The 22724-nt window shown below is 43.5% G+C and overlaps 1 protein-coding gene across 2 annotated transcripts in view; it reads left to right on the plus strand.

The window, feature by feature from the left end:
* Positions 1-4777, plus strand: part of LOC138603583 (neural cell adhesion molecule 2-like) — a 303677-nt gene extending 298900 nt beyond the window's left edge. For both annotated transcript variants that reach the window (XM_069675446.1, XM_069675445.1), the window contains exon 17: positions 1898-4777. In XM_069675446.1, the coding sequence (XP_069531547.1) occupies positions 1898-2012 (115 nt within the window). In that variant the 3' untranslated portion in view covers positions 2013-4777. The remainder of the gene's footprint in view (positions 1-1897) is intronic.
* The last annotated feature ends 17947 nt before the right edge of the window (positions 4778-22724 follow it).

A 22724-nucleotide genomic window follows, 5' to 3' on the forward strand; every position in this document is an offset into this window, starting at 1 on the left:
TCTGTGGAAACACCGGCTGCTTAGATTCTCATCTCGCGGCCGCATTATCATAAAGATAAAGCTGTGATCTCCTTCTGATGAATTCCTCCAAACAAGATTGTGGAAGACGAGATGAACAAGCGCGCCTCGAGAAGAGACAGTCAGCCAATCAAATGGCTCGTGCTTTATAACACGTGCATGTATATTTAATTTTTTCCCCCCACCCTTCTAAATGAATCAAATGAAAAGCGAGATGGGAGACGTGCCAGGTTTGATGTTATTCAGGTCGGGAAAATGTGTGCAGAGCGCTGAAAACGAGCGAACGGCCTACAAGCTACGAGAACAGCAAGCGGAGGATGTTTGGATGTGACGTTTGCTGTAATATTCCGATCAAATCTTCACGTTTCAGATCTATAAACAGGATTTGTTAAACCTTAAGGCAGCTCACGTCTGATTCACCCTCTAAGAAATTGTGTTTCCTACTAATAAACACATTTTCCAATATCAGCATGGCCACATTCAGCTTTTACAGGGCCCAGGGGCGACACCTGGCAAGTGGCCCCCTATTGGCCCCCCCTATCCCACTGTAAGTGCCTTTTTATATGGACGCTGTCACCTCAAGTAAAAATTGAAGCAGCAGATGCCGGGATGAGCAGAAGTTCCAAAAATCCTACATCTCCCATAATGCAGCTCAGTTGCATCTTTTTATTAAACCTGCCCTGTCTGGTAAACACCCGTCTTTCAAACTCCACACGCCTGATTCAAATGCAACTTTTTTTGTATCATATTTGTAGTCTCAAAGCTTAAGATGACCTAACTGTGATGACATCACTATGACATCATTAGGGCTATTTTCTTAATGTGAGGAAGCTGCCTAGAAGTCATTGTACAACAGTTGATCAAGGACTGTGGCCTCTGTGCATGAGCCGCTGATGTAACCGCTAAGCTAAACCGGCGCCCCACATGTTATAAATTAATCAGATTTAACTGCACAGTGAACCGGGGACTTTAGGCAACCCTTGGGATCTGGGGCCTTAAGCAGTTGCCTGTTATGTAATCCAGCATTTACTGGTGACTTAGGCTGCAGAAACAATTAGTTTGAGGTTAGGGAAGATAGATTGTGTTAATTTTGGTGGATGCAGAGAGTTAACACGTCTTATTTCCTGCATAACGTCGACACACGGATGGATAACTGAATCAGCCTGTAGGTGTACTGGAAGGGTTGGTCGCTTTTCCGTGTGTTTGCCGAGGGGCATTGTTGCAATGGACGGATAATATCGCAAAATATATTAATTTCGGTCGCCTTCATCTGAGCGTCAAATTTGTTTCTTTTTCGTTCAGCCAAAGTAAATTAATGTTTACTTTTTACTTTAAAATCAAAGAAAAAATGATTTTCTTTTTGTCTTAATAATCAAGGAGCATTCATCTAAAATATGATGACCTGAGTGGCATTTATCTCGACACAAGTCCCCAACCATCCAGCCCAAAGTGGCGCACCAATAAGAATAATACCTTTCTTTCCTGAGCAGTCCTTTAGAGGCTTTTATATTTAATATCCCTGCTGCCTTTTCACTTCAATTAAATTCATCTTTATTAATCCCAATGGGGACAACTCATTCACGCACCGAAAGGTCTCAAAGATGATTACCGGTGGGCTTTAAGGCAGGAAAGTACACTCTTGGAGGAAACCATGAAGCCCACGCTCTCTCATGGCAGTAATTCAGTCCTTATTTAGCGAGCATTTACTGTATGTGCCTGCTTCATACAAAAACATCCTGTAGGTGGTCACTCTCCAGTCTGTGCCTGTTCACATTAACCGTATGTGTGCTTTAAGTTCCTGTAATTAACCAGTTGTGATGTGTTCTCCGCTGCCAACCTCACATCCTTTCTGCTTTCTGTCCCCCCTCTGCCACCGCAGGAAGCTACCGCTGAAGGAAGAAAATGGAAAAGAGTCTCTCAAGCCGGATACGATTGAAATCAAAGTTCACAGCGACAACAGCATCCACACAAAGCCCGACGACAGCAAAGCGTAAAAGGGTCGGTCCCCTCGCCACCAAAAGAACATTCGGATCACGAGACCAAAACCCAGAGAAACTACAGCACTGGAAAATAGTGGAGCAAAATACCATATCTGTTTATAACAATGCCCCAGTGAAAGGCATGTGTACATACAAATAATACGGAGAAAATAGAAAGAGAGAAAGGGTCAAACTTTTAGACGCCCTGACGGATATATGTATCATGTTCTTAAAAAACATGGCATCAGCTGAAAGCTCTTGTTGATCAATGATTGTATTTTATTTGTCTCACTTTTTGTTGTCTGGTCATAAATGTTCCTGCTTTCCTTTTCTTTCACAGCCCACATACGACCTTCAAGTCTCCAGCCCCCTACTACGACTTCTTACGGCCAAGCTACTATGCTACTATGCTAGCTTGAGCCTTAGCTAACACCGCTAATGCTCTTGCTCTTTTTTTTTTATCAGAGCGCAATCTCACTGTGGGATTCCCCTGCTTCCATGCCCGAGCGTGACACCGCAGCGACCCTGTTTTATGCCTTCAACAGCCAAGCTAGGTGTCTGGCTAATGTGAGGCTAACACATTTCAAGCTAGCTAGCTTAAGTAGCAAAAGGTTAACAGCTTTTAAAGAGATTTTGAGGGCTTATAACTTCAGGAAAATGACAGGCATTTGTTCCAAATAGTAAAAAGTGTATCAAACAGGATGTTAGCAGCAATTATTCAGAAGACTTTTTGTTGATTAATCTGGCTTTCTGAAGGGCTATTTTGGATTCCCAGTATGCATTGCAGGAACATCTTGAACAATGAAACAAAGTGTGGAGCGTGTGTGACGTCGAACACCACACGTGTGCGTTGATGTCATTGCAAGCATATGTATATTGTTGACACTCTTACAATGTGTACCAAACTGCACAGCACACACAGAAAAGCAAACTGCACTGCGAGCCAACGTGCGCTTTGACACCACGTTAGCTCTGACTAAATTAAGCCACAAATGCCCCTGTGGTTGTTATGTAATTGATGCTATCTTTAGCAATAGCAGTGAACGGTACGACTCAAAGCGTGGGAACAAGCGCGTAAAAAAGGAACATGTCAGTCATGGATGTTTTTAATTTCAGTTTCTTTGTTCATTCCTGTCTCCGATCTGCCTCAGATGCATTTTTTTTTACTTTGTTCCTCTGGTCTGACTCTCTCTGATGTTGTCATGTGTTGTACATAGGTGAAAAAAAAGAATATTTTACAAAGCTTTTATGTAAATATACCCTAAAGGATGTGTCTTTTTTCAAAATGCAACAGGCTTGGCTTTTTTTGTGAACGCTCCTCAGATGAAAAGCTGTTTCCTTCTTTTTTCTTCTTCTTTTGTTGTGTTTTGGTCCAAAGTTCAGTGACGGTGTACTATTGCTTTTTTCGACTCATTTGTTTCCCTTAAGAAAATCCATGCCCTAAGGCTATTTCACGGCATTTCAATGCAGACAGTAATTACGGCATTAGTGTGCCTTTTCTGTTTTTTCTCCTCCCCCCTTGTGGCCCGATGCCGCTGCAGCACTGTAGACCATCAAATGAATTTTTGATCGCTGCTTTTTCCCCACAGAATGTGTCAGACGACTGAATATAATTGTGATGCTGTGAATTCTGGGAAACGTAGTGTTAGGATTGTGGGTTGTAGTCGACGACACTGGACAGAAGCAGATGTGTGTAACTACCTAGTTCAACTTGATGTCAGGTTAATGCTGTAACTCTTATTGTGACGGGCTGCAGAAATCTGGTTTAATGCAATGTAATGCATCATCACGTGTGTGTGTGTGTGTGTGTGGGCGTGTGTGCGTACATGCATGTGTGGGTGAATACTACTTGTCTACATGAATCAGGTTGCATGTAGGTCTGTTGAATGTATCTGCACGTACTGTAAGTCTTCGCCGTTTGTTTGTGTCCATTTGGATTTTTCACAATAAGAGTCTCCCAATTTCAAATATCTTAAATTAATGTGCTTTTATTTCCTTTTAATTTATTTGTTTTTGTTTACTATTTATACTAAATTAAGTTCCCTTTTCAGTTCCATGATGCATTGCGCAGCTCTGCAGGTCATATAGGTTACGACCACGTGCCAAGTATGAATGTCCAAGTGCTGTGAGTGTGTTCCTCTTTCAGTGTGGTGTGACTTGGCAAGAGCTCTCACCCCGATTTTCACAGCGCACTCCGATAGGTAAAACCTGATTATGTAGTTCTCGACAGTGATTAATTCCCCAGGCTGCAGCACTCCACTCCGCATGTGTCTGCCGCCGCCCCCTCCTCGCCACTTCTCCCTGCCTCTCAGACTCCACTGGTTTTTATCTCAGACCTCATAGCGCTGGCTTTGTTTCCTCACAGCGAGCCCTTGTACCTGCATATCTCAAACGGATGGTCCTGCCATGGAGTGGTTCCGCTGCCTGTTACGACGACTGTAAATATGGGAGCACAGTGCCTGGAGGCTATACGATTTGTACATGTTCTTTTGTATTTGAATATGAGTCGAAATACCCGACCCCCTCTCTCCTTCTTCTCCTCTCCTCTCGTCCTCCCCTCCTCCACCAAACCTTTTTTCTGTAGGGGGTAAAACAGGTGTGTTTGAGCTCAGTGTACAGTATGTGTCCTCTTGTCCCCATGCTCCCCGTGTCCCCTGGACTGTCCCCGCTGAGTGTGCTTTGTGCAGGAGGTGGGAACTATTGATGTCTCTCTGTACGTACCTGTGGAAACACTTGTGACTCCTGTCATTTGCCGCTGTAAATAAACATGTCCTGGTAGAAGAGAGTGAGACATTGTTATTCATCATTTCTTTTTTGCATTTTCAAAAGCTCTCCAGCTTATATGTGGGTGTCTGAAAGGATAACACAAGTATTTATGAGCTGCACTACCAAAGGTAATAATTTTGTGTAATATTTTGTCATGAATGCTTTTTTATTCAAAAGTACATGTTCAGTTTTCAAGAGGATGCTTTATAACCGGAGTAGATTAAAGTGCCAGAGCTGCACTGACATTTTTGCTCGATGAAAAACACACAAGTGTAGAAGAAAAAAGTTTTGGGCAATACTTTTTCATTGTATCTATCAGGGAAAACAAGTGAATATTACCACTTTCATGCCTGTTGAATAAATATGAAGCTAAATCCAGCAGCCAGTTAGCTTAGCTTTGCATATATACTGGAAATAGAGGCAAACAGTTAGCCTAGCGCTGTCTAAAAGCAACAAAATCCTACTACATCTCTAAAGCTCCCTAATGAGTAAATGTTAAAATGTCCATTTTTGGTTTTATGGGGAGTTATTTGTTGTTTTTTGCTAGCATAGTGACTTTCATCGGTAGCCATCCAACGTCAAAAAACCACCAGTCAAGTCTCAAAACAAGATTTAACATGTTAATTTGTGTGCTATAGAAGCTAATTTCCTCATCTTTTTTTGGGCTACTTATTAGCACACACTTCCATTTTTTTGTATGCTAAGCTAAGCTAAGCACTAACCAAATGCTAGCTTTAGCGTCATATTTAGCGTAGGCATGAGTAAGGTATCAAACTACTCATCTAACTCTCAGCGAGACAGTGAATGGGAGGTATTTTCATCAATGTCCAGCCATTTCATACAAAGTTTCAAGTTATATATTTATAAATTTGCTTTGTGGGTTAACCTCTGATAAACCTTAACCTGCATACTGTGGTGCAACTTTGAGGGGTAATGTAGTTTATCACTGCCTTATTTAGTGTTCTGCATACACACGGAATAATACTTTTTTGTTTGAAATTAAAGATATAACTGCCTCATATAAAACACTGGTATTGCCCTTTAAAGCTTGAAAAATCAATATGATGTATGTGTCATTCTTAGCTCTTTGGACAAAACGGATTCATTTTTCAGTTTCAAGCTACAAACATCTTTTTATAATGTCTGACACGTGTAGGAATAAGTCCAGGAGAAAAACCTTAGTGGGAGATTCAATAAATATAAAATGAGTAGCAGCAGCACGGAGGAATGTGGAAAGAATTCACATTTTTTCCTGGGCTTGACTGTGAGGTAATGTAACATTGAGCACCACAGGGAAAAAAAGATAGTGTTGTAGATACTGATACTGGGTGAACATTTCATTATAATCCTCGGCATTGTACTGGGCCATGCGGTAGTCTGGTGCCATTGTCAGATAAAAGCAGACTTCTTCACAAAGACACAGCTTTAATAGCTTCTAATTTTTCACAGTTGAAGTCGGGAGAGCTCATTTTTCCAGAGGACAGGGTGCTATTTTCATCAAGGTCATCCCTAAACCTCCATTACTCCCGTTTTAAATGGTAACTGTGTTGCATCTAAATCTGGCCTCCCTTCCTTGAAACAGTTCTTTAATGATAAAAAGCCAGAGACCGAGAAGCTCCGCTCAAAGGAGGAATTAAAACAATTGTGAATAGCATGGTGGAGCCACAGTGTGCCTTTACAAAGCTGCCCCCTCTTCAGCAGTCATTTGAAGGCAGCAGATAACGTTTCTCAGACGTCTAGTTCCCATGCGAGGGAGGGAGGGAAGCAGCGGGCCGCCTGTTGGATCCTGGCTGCAAGGGCCTCTGTTAACAAGGGGAACAAACTTCAACTTCATCTCCCACAGGGGCTGAAAGGGAGTCTGCACATCAAACACACAGTCTCATTTGGAAGACGAGATGCAGAGGGGAAGAAAAGAAAAGGCAGTGAAGTCATCCTCTTGCCTACCTGACAGCCTGCTACAGGTGATTACTTTTCCCAACATAGGAAGCCACATGCCAAGTCACACATCAGCAAACACTGTGTTTTAGTCTCTTGAACGTCTCTTGGAAACCACACAGCAGGAGAAAAGATAGCACGGTAAGCCTTCAGGTAATATTTCTCCCCTAATCTTTCCGTTTGCAGAGACTCCCATGATACTGTACGCTGACAGCGCCTTAATCCCAACTATAAGAGAAGTTTGGGAAGAAATCTCCCTGCTATTGTTGAAGTTTTCTCCCTCAGAAGCATGCATGCACTTAAAAGCCTCCTCACAGATTCCACGGTGAGACGCATGCTAAAAATAATTTCACAAACTTTGTGGGGAAGCTTCCAGAAACTCTTAGCCACATGGGCAAATCCAGCGGAGAGCTTTTTGGCAGGTACGGCCCACTGCTCTTCTTAATCTGCTTGATTTCAGACTCTCCCAGCTGAGGTCCGACGCGCCTTAGATTTGACAGGAGAGGAGACAGGAAGCAGCAGGTGAACTGGAGGTGTACTGAGTAATTCGTATTCATGGATGAAGGTACAATAAATCTGTCATGGTAAAATAAAGTGTTGTTGCCAGGTTCAGACTGGCAACTTTGGTTATTTTGGCAAATACCAGATGGGCAATCCAGCCTCGAGTGCTGAAAGGCCACAACCAGTTATGTGAGGAAAAATATAGTGGGGGAAAAAATGGAGTAACAGGTGTTATGTCCAAGTCTGTTTCACCTTCAATATCGGTTTCACTTTACCAAGCATGGCACTTGTACCCCAACCTTCACTTCTTCTATTTCGACGAATTTATAGGTGCATAAACCAACCGAAACCACCTGAAAAAATAATTGTAGTTATTCTTTGGTCATTTCCCAACAACCATAAGTTTCCATAACATTTTGTTTTCCATCAATATGTCATTAGCATACATATTTCAATTCCCTTTTTTCTTCTTCATAACTGTAGCGATGTGGGAGTACATACAAAATAATCCTGTATGATAAATAAAATATCTGCTTTAATTCATTTACGTGCTGTTATGTCAACTAACGGTCGTTCTAGCCTTAACTCCAAGACGGCACCACTATTGGAAACACTATCTGACGGGGTAACCAACTTAGATACAACACCTGCTGCTGTCCGCTTGATTTTGGAACAGCCCATCTGATTAGGGGTGACAGGGGACAAAATTGGCCAGACTGCCAATTACTGCAAGACAGCTTAAGCGGTACCTACCTTCGTTACCCCCCCTTCACCCCGTCAAGTGGATTCGTCCAAGTGATGTCAGAGGTCGAGCAGCTGGAAACAATCAACGGTAATTAAGAAGACCAGAGTTTTATGATTTTTTAAAAGAAATAGATTGAAAAAAAGCGCAAAAATGTAGTGACAAAGGTCACACAGAAGTCATACTAGCTTTAGTAGTGCTAACATTAACTTTAACAGTCCGCAGGCAACAAGTGAAGAGAAGGAAGAGGAGCAACAGGCTGATTCCTGCGGTGAGCGAAGGCCCTGAAGAGGCCCTGACAGGTGATACAGCTAAGCTAATCGTTATTACGAGTCTCTATCAATACAAATTCATAAGAATGGATAATAACACCATAACTTGCGCATCAACTGCCCCCGCTATCTGCTCCATCTCTAGGTCCAATTCCCACAGCATATTGTGTTAATGATAATCAAGCACAAACACGACCATAAAGGCTGCTTTGAGGCGAGGAGCGGTCCGCACCTCCGCTTTCAATCCTGTCACAAGGTACAGACGATGAGCTGGACGGGGAGGGGGCACGTCCAACCAGGTTATTGTGAAGTTTTGATTAACCGTTTATAACAAAGGTGTGTTCTGTGTTGTTGCCAGCGGATTTATTCCACGTAGCATAGTTGTAAAGATGCTAGTTTGGGTATGTCTTTAAATAACATTCGTCTTCTCTTCCCTTTCATTCATACCCAAATCTGCCGCCATTTTTACACAACCATTTACTGTAACAAGTCAGTCTCAACTCCCACCAAAGAGTTTATATAACTGCATCGAGGCCGTGAAAAAGGTTTACAGTATAATTCCTGAAAGAAACCAAAAAGAAGTAATAAAGATAAATATTTACTTATAATCTATAAAGATCTTTGCTCATAGGATGAAAAGAGCTCCCCTTCCTCTCTTTGAACGATGTCCCCGAGGTCAGGATCTGTATTCCTTCCATTGACTCTCGGTCCTCGCTTTTGTGCTTCTTTTCCTGAGCGAAGAAAGACATTAGAATATTAAAGACACGGCGGCCTCCTTCATACCAAACATTAATTTTTATCTCTTCTAAGGAAACCTCTTGTTTGACAAAAGGCTCTTTGACTTCTGAGCTGCTGAGGAATGTGTTGAATAGAGCAAGTAGAAGGCTTTCTGCGTCAGCCGCGGTTCCAGCAGGTTGGAGGGACCGGCAAGAAACACTTAGTTATGAATACTGCAAGGGAGATATTGTCGGGTATTAAAAACATGGCTGTCCGGCTGCTCGGTCACATCGCAGGATGAAGGATGATGCAGATATTTAAAGTTGATTTTTAAAGATGTGTTCATACATTTCAGCGGATTCCTGGAGCTGCGGCATTTCCCCTAAGTACTTCCATCATAAGCATTTCTATCAGTAGGTTCAGCAAAGAAGCATCACTCCGCATTTCTATGAAAGCTGCACACGTCCTCGTTCATTTGGAGCTACAGCTGAGTATGCCATAACATCTGTCAAACTCAATATTACCCTTTTAACAGGCGCGGAGAGCAGCTACTGGGCACAGAATCCTTAATATCTTCACAACTTATGTTTTATAAATTCAAGATGAAGTCCTGTCAGAGCCGGAGCTGCTTAAATTGGCTTTTTCGGAGCAGCTCTTTGGGGAGACGTTGCACTCTTACAGAAGGGAGCAGACGTGGAATAAAACAAAGGCTCACCACCTCTATTTTTCTTATTAAAAGCAGCTAAACATGAAGAGATAAAACAGTCCTCCTGCTGTCTTCTTTTTTCTCGTCCCAACAAGCGAGCTCTGGGGGGAACCGAGACGCAATCCGGATGACAAATGAGAGCTTTATGGCTGCTCGCACGGCGGGCTCTGTGTTCAAGGACACACCGGGAGGATTTTCCAAGGGACCGGGCCTAAATTACTTCAGGTTGTAACTCTTTTCAAAGTGATGCAGTGCCTCAAAAGAGAAACACATAAGGTGTGTTGAGCGCCAGCGCGAGAGAGGCCTTTGATATTCAGCGCAGACACGGATAAATACATTAGGATGGAAATCTGGGAGAAGTCACGTACGTACGCTGGTCACTTTATCTCTGTGCTGTGACTCAGGGCTCTTTCATTATCGAGCTCGCAGCTACAGGAGACATAATTGAGTCTGTGCATATACAGCCCGAGCTGTGAAATACCTTTTTGTGCTGGATGAAAGGGCGCTTCCTTGTGCAATGGAGAACTTTCAGTGCAGCACTTGGCATGAATTCCTTCCCTTGTTGGAATTGAATTAGAGTGACGTCTGGATTTTGAGCCAGAAATGGACTAACGTGCGGTTATTATTCCTGCGTTTAGAGTTAGAATTAACCCGATCACACTGTGAGACATAATCAATCAGTGAGGCTAAGTGCATTATTTCACAACACTGTTTATGCCTTTGCTTTTGGAGAATCAACTGTGCTGGAAATAGCGATTCTGCTTTTATCTCCATCTGAATAATACAACCGAAGAAGGCATTCCGATTGACCCAAATACACTGCACTCAGACTGTTGACTGTGTCGGGGTGTTTCAGGGTGAACGCTCGCTTCACACGCTCGCAGGAAAACTCCAAACGACTTATTTGAATTCACCGTGCGAGACGTTATGTGGGCTAAGATGAGCCAGCGGATCATTTGACCCACCCACTGTTTCTAGGCAACCGTGCCAAATTGTTGTCACGTGACTGGAAGTTCAGGAAGAGCCCGTTGCTTCTCTCTGGTTGGGATTCACAGAAATACAAGGAAGAAGTGGTTCGTTTTTTTTACACAATTAAACCTTTTTTTGCTTCTTAAAGTAAATTTTCTGATCATGATGTAACAATTAGAAAAGCTATCATTTCATCTTCCAGAACTTACCTTGGAGCAACTTCACCAGAACCTGGCGCATCGGCCCCCTTACCCAAAATGGACAGCGGAGGACGTACTTCCTGCCGCAGCTGAAGAAGTTCAACCTGCCAAAGACGATGATCACCTCACCTGCTCCATCGCCGTCTGGCGCAGCCTGCCCTTGTCCCTGGCAGTGGCAGCAGCGTATCCTCCGCTCTGCAGAGAGGGTGCAATCTGCCATCTCTCCCCGGCCTGTACACCTCCAGGACCCTGAGGCGCGCAGGTAAGATTGTGCCCGAGCCCTCTCTCTCTCTCTTTTTACCCCATTCTCAAGTACGTTTTCTTCTGCAACAAAATGAAGTTAAAGGAGAATATCAAGTCAAGCTCATTATATTTGACCAGCTCAGTCCATCTTGTGACACCTGTATATTCGTTTTGCCTCTCCCCTTACCAAAAGAGCTAACAGTCCATTGAACAGAAGTCAGCCTGCTAACAGCAGTCACTTTTCCTTCAGTGCAAATTCATCCAAACACAGAAACTTTGTGAGAAAGTCAGAAAGGTTAGCTCAACTCTGAGTTCCTGAAGTCCTCACTGAGTTGTTTGAAAGTGAATTAACCGCAAAGCTTGATTAAAGACAGCTAATGTCATCTAATCATGGTAATTCATTGCTTTTTGGGATTAATGAGCCAGTGCACATCACTCCCCAGTGAGCACCGTGTATATCTCAAATGTAATTTTTTCCAGCGCTAAAATAACAGCCTTGATTTAAGCTTAGTGACAGTGTTTTTTAGTTAATCCTGTGCGCTCAGATTTGATAAAAGAACCACATTATTAATATATTTCTTCCAGGAGAAGCCGGAGCCAAAAGAGACTCCCCGACACTCCCTCACTCCCCGCAACGTGCTGCTCTAACGGACCCCCAGGTATGACTCACTACACACTTGTGTAACATCTCTTGAGAGAGTGGACAAGGTGTTTTTTCCCCAGATGTATCTCTGTTAATTGGTCGGTTTCAACCTTGCATAGGCAGCTATAACTAATAGAACCTTTGCCCTCTCATATTTATACTGTGTGTATCATTTTAAACTCTCTAGGGATGCTAATCTGTCAGTCCACCTTTTTAGCTAAGACTAAAATACGACATCGGCAACAACTCTTTGCCGATGTCGGCGATGTCCTGATTTTCCCGTAGTGCCACCATTAGTTTGACATTGGTGCTTTTAAGTGAAACGTCTAGACAACCGTGGATTGAGCAGATTGTGAGCCACTTACGATGCCTTTAAAGAGCTATAAGAATGGACTCTTCTCGACCCCTTTTTAGGCGGCAATACTTTTTGAACATCAACATGTTAGCAGTTTATTGCTAGCATGTAGCTCAGTGCACCACTGTGCCTCAATACAGGCTGGAAGAGCAGCAACGATTGGCTGGAGACGTTATGTTGCAGAGTGACTTTGTTCTAGTGTTTTTGTGCCAGTACTACTACATTTTTATAAGCGTTTTTTTCTTTGTTACAAGTAAATGTTCAACATGCATGCATTGTTTGCCGTGCAGCCTTTCCGTTGCACACAGCTCCAGCACGGAGCGTGTCGGTCCCGGCTAGTCAGTCGCGCCACTAACGTTAGCTAGTTCTCTGTGTCGGTAACACACGGTGGAAGCTTTGACCGACACCCACAGAACAGCTCTTACCTGCGTACCATGCGTGGACCTCTCGAGCCACCCGGCCATTCGCGACATTCACCGCTCATGACATCACAGACGTAAATTACAAACGCGAGGGATGCACGGACGGGAATCTGCAGTTGCCCGCGCACAAGCTAAAGAAATTAATTATTGTGTGATTGTTCTGAAAATATTTTACGGTTTTATTTGTGTAAAAATATTATTTTGAATGGCAAGTGAAGTACTAAAGAATGTTTGAAAAAAAAAAAATGTTTATTAAAAAATGAATCTTCTTTAGTCTTAGGTTTGCCTCTGTGTATTTACCTTATTGTAGCAAATATAAAAGCTGTAGTAAATCCTGAAAGAAGCACCCCTTTGTAACAAATCAGGCTGATTGTGAATCGAGAATCGATTTTGGATCGAATTGTGAGATTGAAAGAGTCACACCCCTAAATAATTCCCTTTTTATTCCATGATAAATAAATGAAGCAGCCATTTTTTAATCCATGTGGTAGATAACTTGTAGTTCATTTAAAATCTTCTGTTTGTTTTCGACGTTGTGCCTCGTATCAGAAGCTCACATTCACCCAGCTAGCAAACCAGCTAACTCAGTGGCTCTTATAAGCTGCTGTGTGATTGTGGTTTAATGTAACAGACAGAAGACCTTAGCTGGAGTCGCTCAGTTTACATTTATGTTTCATACATCGGCTGACGCTCCCATCATCTCTGACGGCACACGAGAGGGGATTTACCGTTCTGCTCAAGAACACTTTCCACCTGTCCCGATGTCGAGGGGATCCGACATGCGAGCTTCCAATTACGATGCTATCTCCCTCAGCACCGAGCCATCCTGCTAAGCACACACTTTGGCCACATATCAGCAGGGCATGTGTTACGGGCTCCCTCAAAGCCTGTATAGATTATAACCATTTGCAGGAAAGCACCACGCATAACCGAGCAGAGCCTCAGGACAAAATTCCCACCCAATAATTGAGTGCACGCGGGGTAAATGTCAAACTATTTGCAAGCCATTCGCGAGCCGTGTTATTCTTCTCTATTAGCCTAATGTGGCAGAGTTACTCATCTCTGCTTTGTGCAAATTCATATTGGATTTTTATTAAACCGACTCAAACCAACAGTAATAGATGTGCCTCTGGGATAGCTTAAAAAATCAATTTGCTAAACAGCACAAAATTACCCCCATAATTGTCTCCTTGGACCGCATTACCCATCGAAGGTGATTCTCATTCCAATGTGAGTAAACTTTGCCTCGGCCGGCCGAGGCGTCCCCTCGCTCCTCGCGAGCCGCGTGTGTCCTCATTACTGTAACAACCCAAACAGACAAACGGGATCCTGTGCGCGCCGCTGACAGGAACGGGAAAATCACAGCGCACATCCTGCCTGTCGAATGGCCCTGCGGCGATTCCTGCCGCTAATGAAGTGAAATATTCCGGCGTCTGAATCCAAAATAGAGCTGTATATTTGGACACATGAATATGAATACAATCAGCTAGACTTGGCTCATTAATGAGGCAGGAGAGCAACCAGCAGACAGGATTAATTAATTACAGAGTGACATTTATGGATAATAACCTTCTGGTGGATATCACGCCTAATGAATATGCATAAGACTATCAAAGGGGAAGCATCCAGCCAAGATGAAATATCTATATTCAGATCCACGATAGGGTTACTGCCGCGCCGCGCGAACCGGCAGCACATCACGATTTCCGAGCGTGTGATGTCTGGATGGTTTCTAGTAGTGATGAACCGACGTAGCTGCTCTGTTGCTTTCTGCAGCAGCAAGTTTGGGGTTGGAGAAATACTTCAGAAATGATTAATGCTGAGATTCTGTTTGACGGCTGCAGAGTCGAGCCTTTTGCTAGCAGAACATAGCTGAGGGTGAATGTGGTGGTGTTATTTTTGAAGCTGCAGCAGTGTCGGGCTCAGAGTTGTTTATGGGTGTAGCCGAGCAGGTTTTGCATCATGTAAATGATGTGCAGTGACATTAAAGGGTTGTGCAATCTTTTTCCAGCTTGTCTCTAAAGCTTAAAGACAAATGTTCATGTGTGGTTTCATTCAGGGCAGCTTTCTTTTTAACACCTCTGCTGTTGTGAAGGGAACAGTGTTGCTAATCAATAATGGATTTGGAGAATTTTAAAGCAAAACAGACATTTTATTTGATCTAAAAATAGCATCTCCAGTGATTTTAAAGAATTGGCGATCACTTTACGAGAGCCACGCCGACCAGACAAAATCCATGAGAGAGCCACCTCCACTGCAAAATACCAAACGCCATCTCCAGCTATGAGCCATATCTGCCTACTTATCTGTCATCCCACTTAACATACAGTATATGTAATGCACCCTTGAGTTTTTCTATTCAGCACCCGCGTCGCCTCCACCTGTACCCCGAGTTTGAAGTGGATCGGGCTAATGGTGTAGGAGGAGTTGATCCAAGTTTGACCCCTGAAATTTTTTCATCATAAAACTGTGGACTTCCTGTGGGTTTCAGGTATGGGTGCAAGAGGCTTTTTTAGTAGGTATGGACATGCTACATCTACTAGAACCAAAATATTCGACAAAGTCACACCTCAGAGTTTTTACTGAGAGGTTCTGCAAGTTCTTCCACAGTTACTAAAGGCAGAAAATCCCAATTTGGTGAATTATCATTCTGTTGTAGCCACAAACTAGAGGCCTTCACGGGTCCAAAATGTTGTGCCCGAACCCAAAGAGACCTGGAAATGTACGACCCGGAACCGAACGGGATCTGTCTGTTATTTGAAAGCTGGCCGGCGTAACAGACTCAATCAGCACCAACTTTACCGCTGATTGCTCTGTTACCATTAGTCGTTTAGAAGCAGCATTGCCGTTTTGTCGCATCTAGCATAATAAAGATAACTTCGACCATTTCATCCTTTTGTACAATGATAACTCTTTGCCCCGGCTGCTAACGTTAGCATTTGTAGTTTGCTATCATCCGTGCTGTCTGAGTCTGACCTGTGATCTGACCCTTGACCTCCTGATCAAAAGCAGCTGGAGCACTCGCTCGGCCAAAACTGCACTTTCCTCGCACTCTCTCTTTCATCATGTTCAGTTCTTTCGAATCACGGCCGGCTCCTTCCCAGATCCACTCAGGTATTAAACATAATGTTGAACAGACCCGGAACCCGGGGTTATAGAACGAGCCCCGACCCGGAACGGTTCCAGTGGACCCGTAAAGACCTCTCCCACGAGCAGCCGCGTTTTGGATTGTTTTAGTGCCTTAGCTGTTACCAATATTTTGATGTAACTGATGGATCTTTGACTCTGTCCGATAACATTTAGCTTCTTGCTAACTTCCCCTCCTCTGTCGGCCAGTTCCTCCACGTCCGAAAAAACCGCCTGTATTTCAGCAATGATGTTAACTTGACTCGTGCTCAGCCTGGCTGCTAGCACCTTCACCAGTGTCGCGGTAATTTATTGTTTGGTTCAACGTTTGGCTGTGATTTTCCTCTCGTCTTTCATGCTACATGAAACCACTTTAAACACTATGTTTTTGTTTGGGGGGAAGTTAGACCACCTGGGAGCGCCGGGTTTATGCTGCTGCTTGCTTGTTTGCCCCACCGGAAGTCCTCGATGTTCTGGTTTAATATCTAAAGTAAAAACCCAGCACTGTTGGCTTACAAGTGTAAGAGAATATGTAAAATAGATGTTTGCTTAGTGTTGAGTTGTGGCTGCTTTGGGGGAAGCAGCCGGCTATAAACGACTGATTATTGAGGCTTACAGTCATTAAGTGAGTAAGTATTGAAACCTGTAATTTCAGTGAAACCATCTGTTTTTAAAGAATGACATCTTCCCTGGAATAACGAGATATTTCTCCCTTCCCGCTGCTAGGCAACAATAGGTTCAACATGTTTAACGTTAAAGTCAGAGGTTCGTCATAATAACAGAAAACTGCGCTCAACTTTGAAGTAACTTTTGAGTAAAGGTTTCCCAACGTGAGAGTTCACAACAGCACTTCCACTAATGCATCTGTGCGAGCGTACGGCACATAATTAAGCCTCACAGAGAGGCAGCACCTAGTCAGCGCAGCAGATGGTAGATGTTGGTTAGGAGCGAGGGTCCACTGCTGCATTCACTGCTTGTAAGACACTTTTTCTTGCATTGGTCTTAATTGAATTCCCTGCCTGAACATTAACGTGACACCCCGGCAGGTCAAACTCATTAAATAGTCATAATCAATAGGATTATAAAATCCGCCTGTAATAAGAACGTACAGTATGTCTGATATCTGAAGGTCAAATAGTTAAAACCCCCGCCTCATCATTTTGGGATCTTTCAAATGTGTGGTTTTAAGTAAAGTGAGGGGACAGACCTGCTTCAACGGCCACACCGCTGACCTTCTGCAAACGATGATTGATACAACTCGCCTTATCTCACCGTCTCCGTCCTCGGCTGCATCAATCACCAACAGGAAGCCACGTGGAAAGATGTTCTCTGAGTCGGATGGAGGTGAAACCGAAGTATTTGCATCAAAAGTCTAAACATTATTCTTAGTTGTAAGATAGCTCGGCTGTTTGTGAAGCGTGGATGTTGAAAAAGTGGGTCTGAAAAGCAAAGGCAAACGGGACTTCAAAATAAAAGCATCGTGTGCAAACGAGGGGAGTCAGACTTCCAGATCGGGCTTTTACTTTGAAAAAGCATACCGTGAGTGTTGCCCTACCTTACTCTCCATGCCTGTGATTTTTACTACAGGAGATGTTAATACTGCTGACAGCATTTATACTTTTCAAATTGATCTTAAAAGCTTTTAGAAAATTAACAGCCGTTGGAACGGTCCGCTGCGTGTCCACGATCATGTCGGTTTCTATTGGTCCAAAGCTAACATGGGCGGGAGCAATGGACACAATATGCTTGTTTCATTGGCGCAAATGGTCGTCATCTGTATACAAGCAGTTTTTAATGATACAGCACAATTTTATAATTTATTATAAATGTATTATAATGATTTACTGTGGCTCGTGGACCCCCACTGCATCCGTTATAGGCAGGTGGAGCAGGTGTAATACATTTAACCTCTGTTGGAGTAAGTAATTTTGACTCCTCCTCCTCCTTCTATACCAACAGGTTTCATTCCTAACTGTGCGTTCACACCGAACGCGAAGCCAATATTCGCCTTGCATTACTCGCGCGAGTTTGACCGCCGGATCAAAATTTGCGTTTAAATAACAGGCGAATATTCCAGAATGGAGGAGAGGAAGCAGGGCTTATCTCCATGGTTACCAACGGCGTCAGGAGAATCTTGATGTTGATAGGCTTTCAACTCACGCGTTGCGTCATTTGCGCCGCCTGACGCAAATTCGCGTCTACTCGCGTCATTGCATTGACTTCGTATGGAATCTCGCCGCAGATTCGCGTCTATTTCGCGTCCGGTGTGAACGCACAGTAACGGATCATCTTGGATCCTGTGGGATGTCAATCATTCCAATATGTAGAAGTGTGTTAAACCTTTGTCTGAATGCCAGCAGGGAGCAACTCAGGTCAGTAACAACAGGTCAGATTTGTATGCAAGTCTATAAGAAAAAGACCCGACCCGGAGTTTAAGGTCTGTGTTGCTAGTTTGAAGTCTTATTGAGTGCAGCATGAACTTCATCTTATGTATACCAGGGTGTGTTTTAGGGCGTGGCCACCTTTACAAGAAGCTACCATAGTGACCTTTTAAATCACAGAAGCTGATGGCTTAGTGCTGCTTACCCCACGTCCCGAGATGGCTCTGACATAAGACACTCTAAACCAATAGTTAGATACATACAGCTATAGCTATACCAAATCCACTGGATGCTCATAAAACATGACGGGGGAAATCCTTCACTCCATGTCCTGAAAGTTTCTGGAAACAGGCTGAGGACGTGCGGGGCGGTAGACAATATAAACCCGACGATCTTTGAATAGGACTTGTAAAAGAATAGGGTCAGCCTCTGCCTTCAGATCAGTCTCGGTCCTCCTCGGCTGCGTGCTGTGGGAGATTGGATCATTTCTTCAAAGGGGAAAAAGCTCCCAGTTCTTTGAGAGATGAAGGAATTGGAAATCTGCTTTACAGCCTGTGCTGCACAACATCCTGTGAAGGTTCACTGATATTTCGATGTGAGGATCAGGAAGACTGTGAACGGCTTTTCTCTTTATCCTGCTATTCCTCAAACCTGATTTCTGCCTGCTTCTACAAATGTCCAGAGTTAGAGGGGAGTAACTCTCGCAGCAGGTTGTGTGTCACGGATGCATTATTTATCGCAGCTAATAATATCTATAGTGCGTTGATGTTATACAGAGTTGAGCAACTTAACGAAACTATTTAGTGTTGATTTAGTAGGTTTAATCCTTGCTGATGTGTCGTATTCTCTAAGGGAAGTTGCTTTCAGAAGTCGTCAGTCTCTGCTGATGGTCTGTAGGTCACATAGAGGCTTCAGAAGTAAATAGAGGCTGTTTAATAACCAGGAACAACTCCTCACAGAGTGCTGAAGAAGAGTACACTTGAGTTGTAGAAATACATTTCAATTATACCAACTTTTAACATTGTTAAAACATTGTGTTAAATGTTTTTAATGTCACTGGTGCACCTGCAGTTAGAACACCAGGTCTGAGCCGTCAGCCTCCTCGTTTGTTTTGCTACTTCATATGAGAGCAAGTTGTTCAGCTGAAATATTCCATCTTTTGTCCCTTCTTTGGTTGCCCTAGATCTCCTTTCATACGGTGCTTTTTTAGCAAGTAGGCAGCATTAAAGGGGACGTATCTTTTACATGGATATTAATAATTCTGTTTGTCTGGAATTGATGCCAACATAGCCCCTGTGACGGGCGCTACCATCTTGCTATGGTGACGTCATTTGGAGCCGGAGTCTGCGCAGTAGAGATCATCAGGTGCTGCCCCCGTAGCCACTTCCACTAACCAAAACACACACTTAACTTAGCGAAAAAAACAGCAAGGATCCCGCGTGTCGGCGTGTTTAACAGCAGAACAGCTTCTTGTGTTGGTCTGAAGCAGACGCTCACAGATATGGAAACTTCAGTGACTGTTTTGATTGTTTTAGTTACGTCTCCTTGTGCCGTTCCTCCTCTACTCTGCTAATCTGGAACAGATCGGCTGCAGGAGCCGGATTTGTCAACAGAGCTGTCAATCATCCTTTTTACAGCACAACTTGTCAGAAAAATAAACACTTTGACGTCAATCAGCATGATAAGAACTAGCTTTAATGACAGAAGCCATGTTTGAGAAACGTTTATTTGGCGTGTATTTTGATTTTATAGTTTGACTCATGTCCCATCTGTTAACATGGAGGAGGCGGGCTTTATGAGCTATACTGCAGCCAGTCAGCAGGGGGGGGACAGAGACAGAGAGGGTTTGGCTTCACTTTTAGGGAGCTGTCAGTTTTTTACAGTCTATAGTTTTATGGAGTTACATGTTTAAAAAGGTCGCCTCTGAAATGGGTCGTTCAGAACTGCTGCAAGTTTCTACGTAGAACCCGTCTTTCGCTGAAATCGACCATTTCGGCATTCACCGTCATTCACCTCAGGCTGCCCTCAAGATTTCAGCTTACCATTCCGATACCTCCTGGCGATCCTGGCTCGTACATATAAGGCCGAATAACCGATCCCAGAGCAGCCATCTTTTCTACAACTCACTCCAAATACTGTCAGCCAATCGTGGCTATGGTCTAACCTTTGAATGGCAAGACGGCTTGTTCGTTTCAGGAGGAAGGAGAGGCTCGGAAAAATAGTTGAATTAAAATATTTACACAACTTTAAAAACTAAATATGTCCCCTTTAAGGACAGCCCATGTGTCCTTCCTGTCATTTAACTTGGATCCTTTTAGAAGTGTGCTACGTTCACAAACAGCAAGCTAAATAGTGCCACATACAACACCTGACCTGTTATTGTGATTGATTTAGCCGCTTTAGACTTAGACTTAGAGACTTAGACTCAACTTTATTGATCCCTTTGGGATGACTCCCTCTGGGAAATTCAGTCTCCAGCAGCTTATACAGTACAATACAATAGGAAAGAATCAGCACACAGAGGGTAAAAAATAAAGATCAAAATATATATATCTATCGATATATATATATATATATAAAAAAAGTACAAAATTAGATAACAAAATATATAAAATATACACTCTTAGAAAATGTACAAGTAAACAGTGGGTAATAGTTCAATTAAACTAAATTAGGTTATTGCACTGTGGTATTAGGTTATTGCACTGTGGTGAGAGATTATTGCACATTGACAGATTTTTATTGCACATATGACCCTTTGAGAAATAAATAAATATTACTATTGAATAAAAGAAGTTAACTACTATTAACTTTGTGAGCTGAATTAGTGGCTACCGCTTGTGAGAGAGTCTGTCCCTGTTACCTCCTCCCCCTAAGTGAGGAGTTGTACAGCCTGATGGCATGAGGGACAAAGGAGTTCTTCAGTCGGTTAGTCCTGCACTTTGGAAGGAGCAGTCTCTCACTGAACAGGCTCCTCTGGTTGCTGATGACGGTGTGCAGAGGGTGGCTGGCATTGTCCATAATGTCCAACAGTTTGTTTAGTGTCCTTGTCTCTGCCACCGTCACCAGAGGGTCCAGCTTCATGCCGATCACAGAGCCGGCTCGCCTGATCAGTTTATCCAGTCTGGATGTGTCCCATCAACATAACAGTTTGCTCTTATATGATCATACAGTGCACATGTGGGTCTCAAGGCTGCCCGAGTGACATTTCTCATGTATCATTAACTGATCGCCCGCCCTGTCAGCCAGCGCATGGTTCCATTTTGCACTACACATTAGTGCGGCCGCACGTCCCTACAGCCAAAGCCGTCCTCCTGGCAAGAAGGATGACGCCTGTCACCTTTTACTGTGCGCCGAAGGTGAGCTGACATTTGAGCGCCGTGCCAAATGTGAGTGCAGCCTCCACTCATGCGCCGCTGTCAGGAGTGATCACTGTTATTCCAGCCGCCTGTCCAAAGAGGGGTTTCGATGCCTCGCCCCCCCCTTTCTGCCGCGTTAAGCTAGTCAAGATAGGAGCCCTCTGCATTTGGCCGCGCTCTGCAAATCTGATTAGAGGGGCTGTAATAGCAGGTTGTGTGGGAGAGAGAGAGAGAGCAGCCATCTCTTTGTCTCTCGCCCCCCTTTTACCCTCGCCCTGCCGGCTCTCTCTACAAAACAACATGAAAGTGTATTATGGAGTATCATGCTGTCACCTTGGGATGTGATGGGAAATAGAATGGACTACTCAATAGACCGCTAAATTAACTTACTTTAATTTTAGAGCCCAAGCGCCGCACAAAGGCAGGAAGGCACACACACACACACACACACACACATTACTTACTGGATCCTGCTTCAGAAGGAGACCCTCTGAAAAGGTGACAGATGCTATCACAAAACAGTCTCTAAACACACATGAGACGGCCACACTCCCTTCATGTTGCATCTAGAAGCGCTTTGTCAAACCAACAAATAAAAACACTGTTATGATTTTTGTTTTGCCCTTCAAACAATTCAATTTTTCTCATTCGCAGGCCAGTTTTTTAATTTCAAACTAACATTTTAAAGCTTCCAAATGGCTTTGGAGCGGGAAAGAAATATGCTAATTGCACTCATTTTTTGGCTGTTATCTCATTTATGTGATTGAGCTCAAGTCACGAAGACAAGGACTGGCTGCAGTTTTATCATCGTGCAAATGTGCTTCACGCGGCTTCTAAACGGCTCCTATCAGATCAATTATCATAATTGTTTTCAACAACATCATATTCCCACGAACGCCCGAACTTTTGCCTCGATCGGACTCGCACACGCTGAAGAATATGAGTGTGTGCTGAACATCTGTTGCGTCTTTTATTTCAGAGAGACTCTCGAGGTTATTACTCTGAAACCATTTCTAATACATTTTTAACACAAGTCGGTAGAAGTAATGGCAGCTGAGTCACTGACTGATAATGTACTTTAAAGCAGAGGTGGGATATTTGAGACAGCGGTAGCTCCTCTATAAAGTAGGTGATTAAATCCACCTTGTTAACTTCACTCATCCTCCTCCCTGAATCTGTAGAAGTCATCTGTTCGGGCGTGCTGTGTGGAAAGCTGACGCTATGTTATATTTCTGTTCAGTCGTATTTTATTGTTGTTTAGTAACAGAAATGGGGGCACACAATCTCACCAAAGTGAGCAGGTCGGGCGGGAAATGGACCGACTGGTACAAAGCTTTGGGCTTTGCTGAGCTGCTGCATAATGTCGCTGGCATGTGGAGTTTTATTTTAC

This window comes from Semicossyphus pulcher, unplaced genomic scaffold (assembly GCF_022749685.1).
Source record: "Semicossyphus pulcher isolate SPU_LCO1_2020_fin unplaced genomic scaffold, fSemPul1.0.p SCAF_24, whole genome shotgun sequence".
NCBI lineage: Eukaryota > Metazoa > Chordata > Actinopteri > Labriformes > Labridae > Semicossyphus > Semicossyphus pulcher.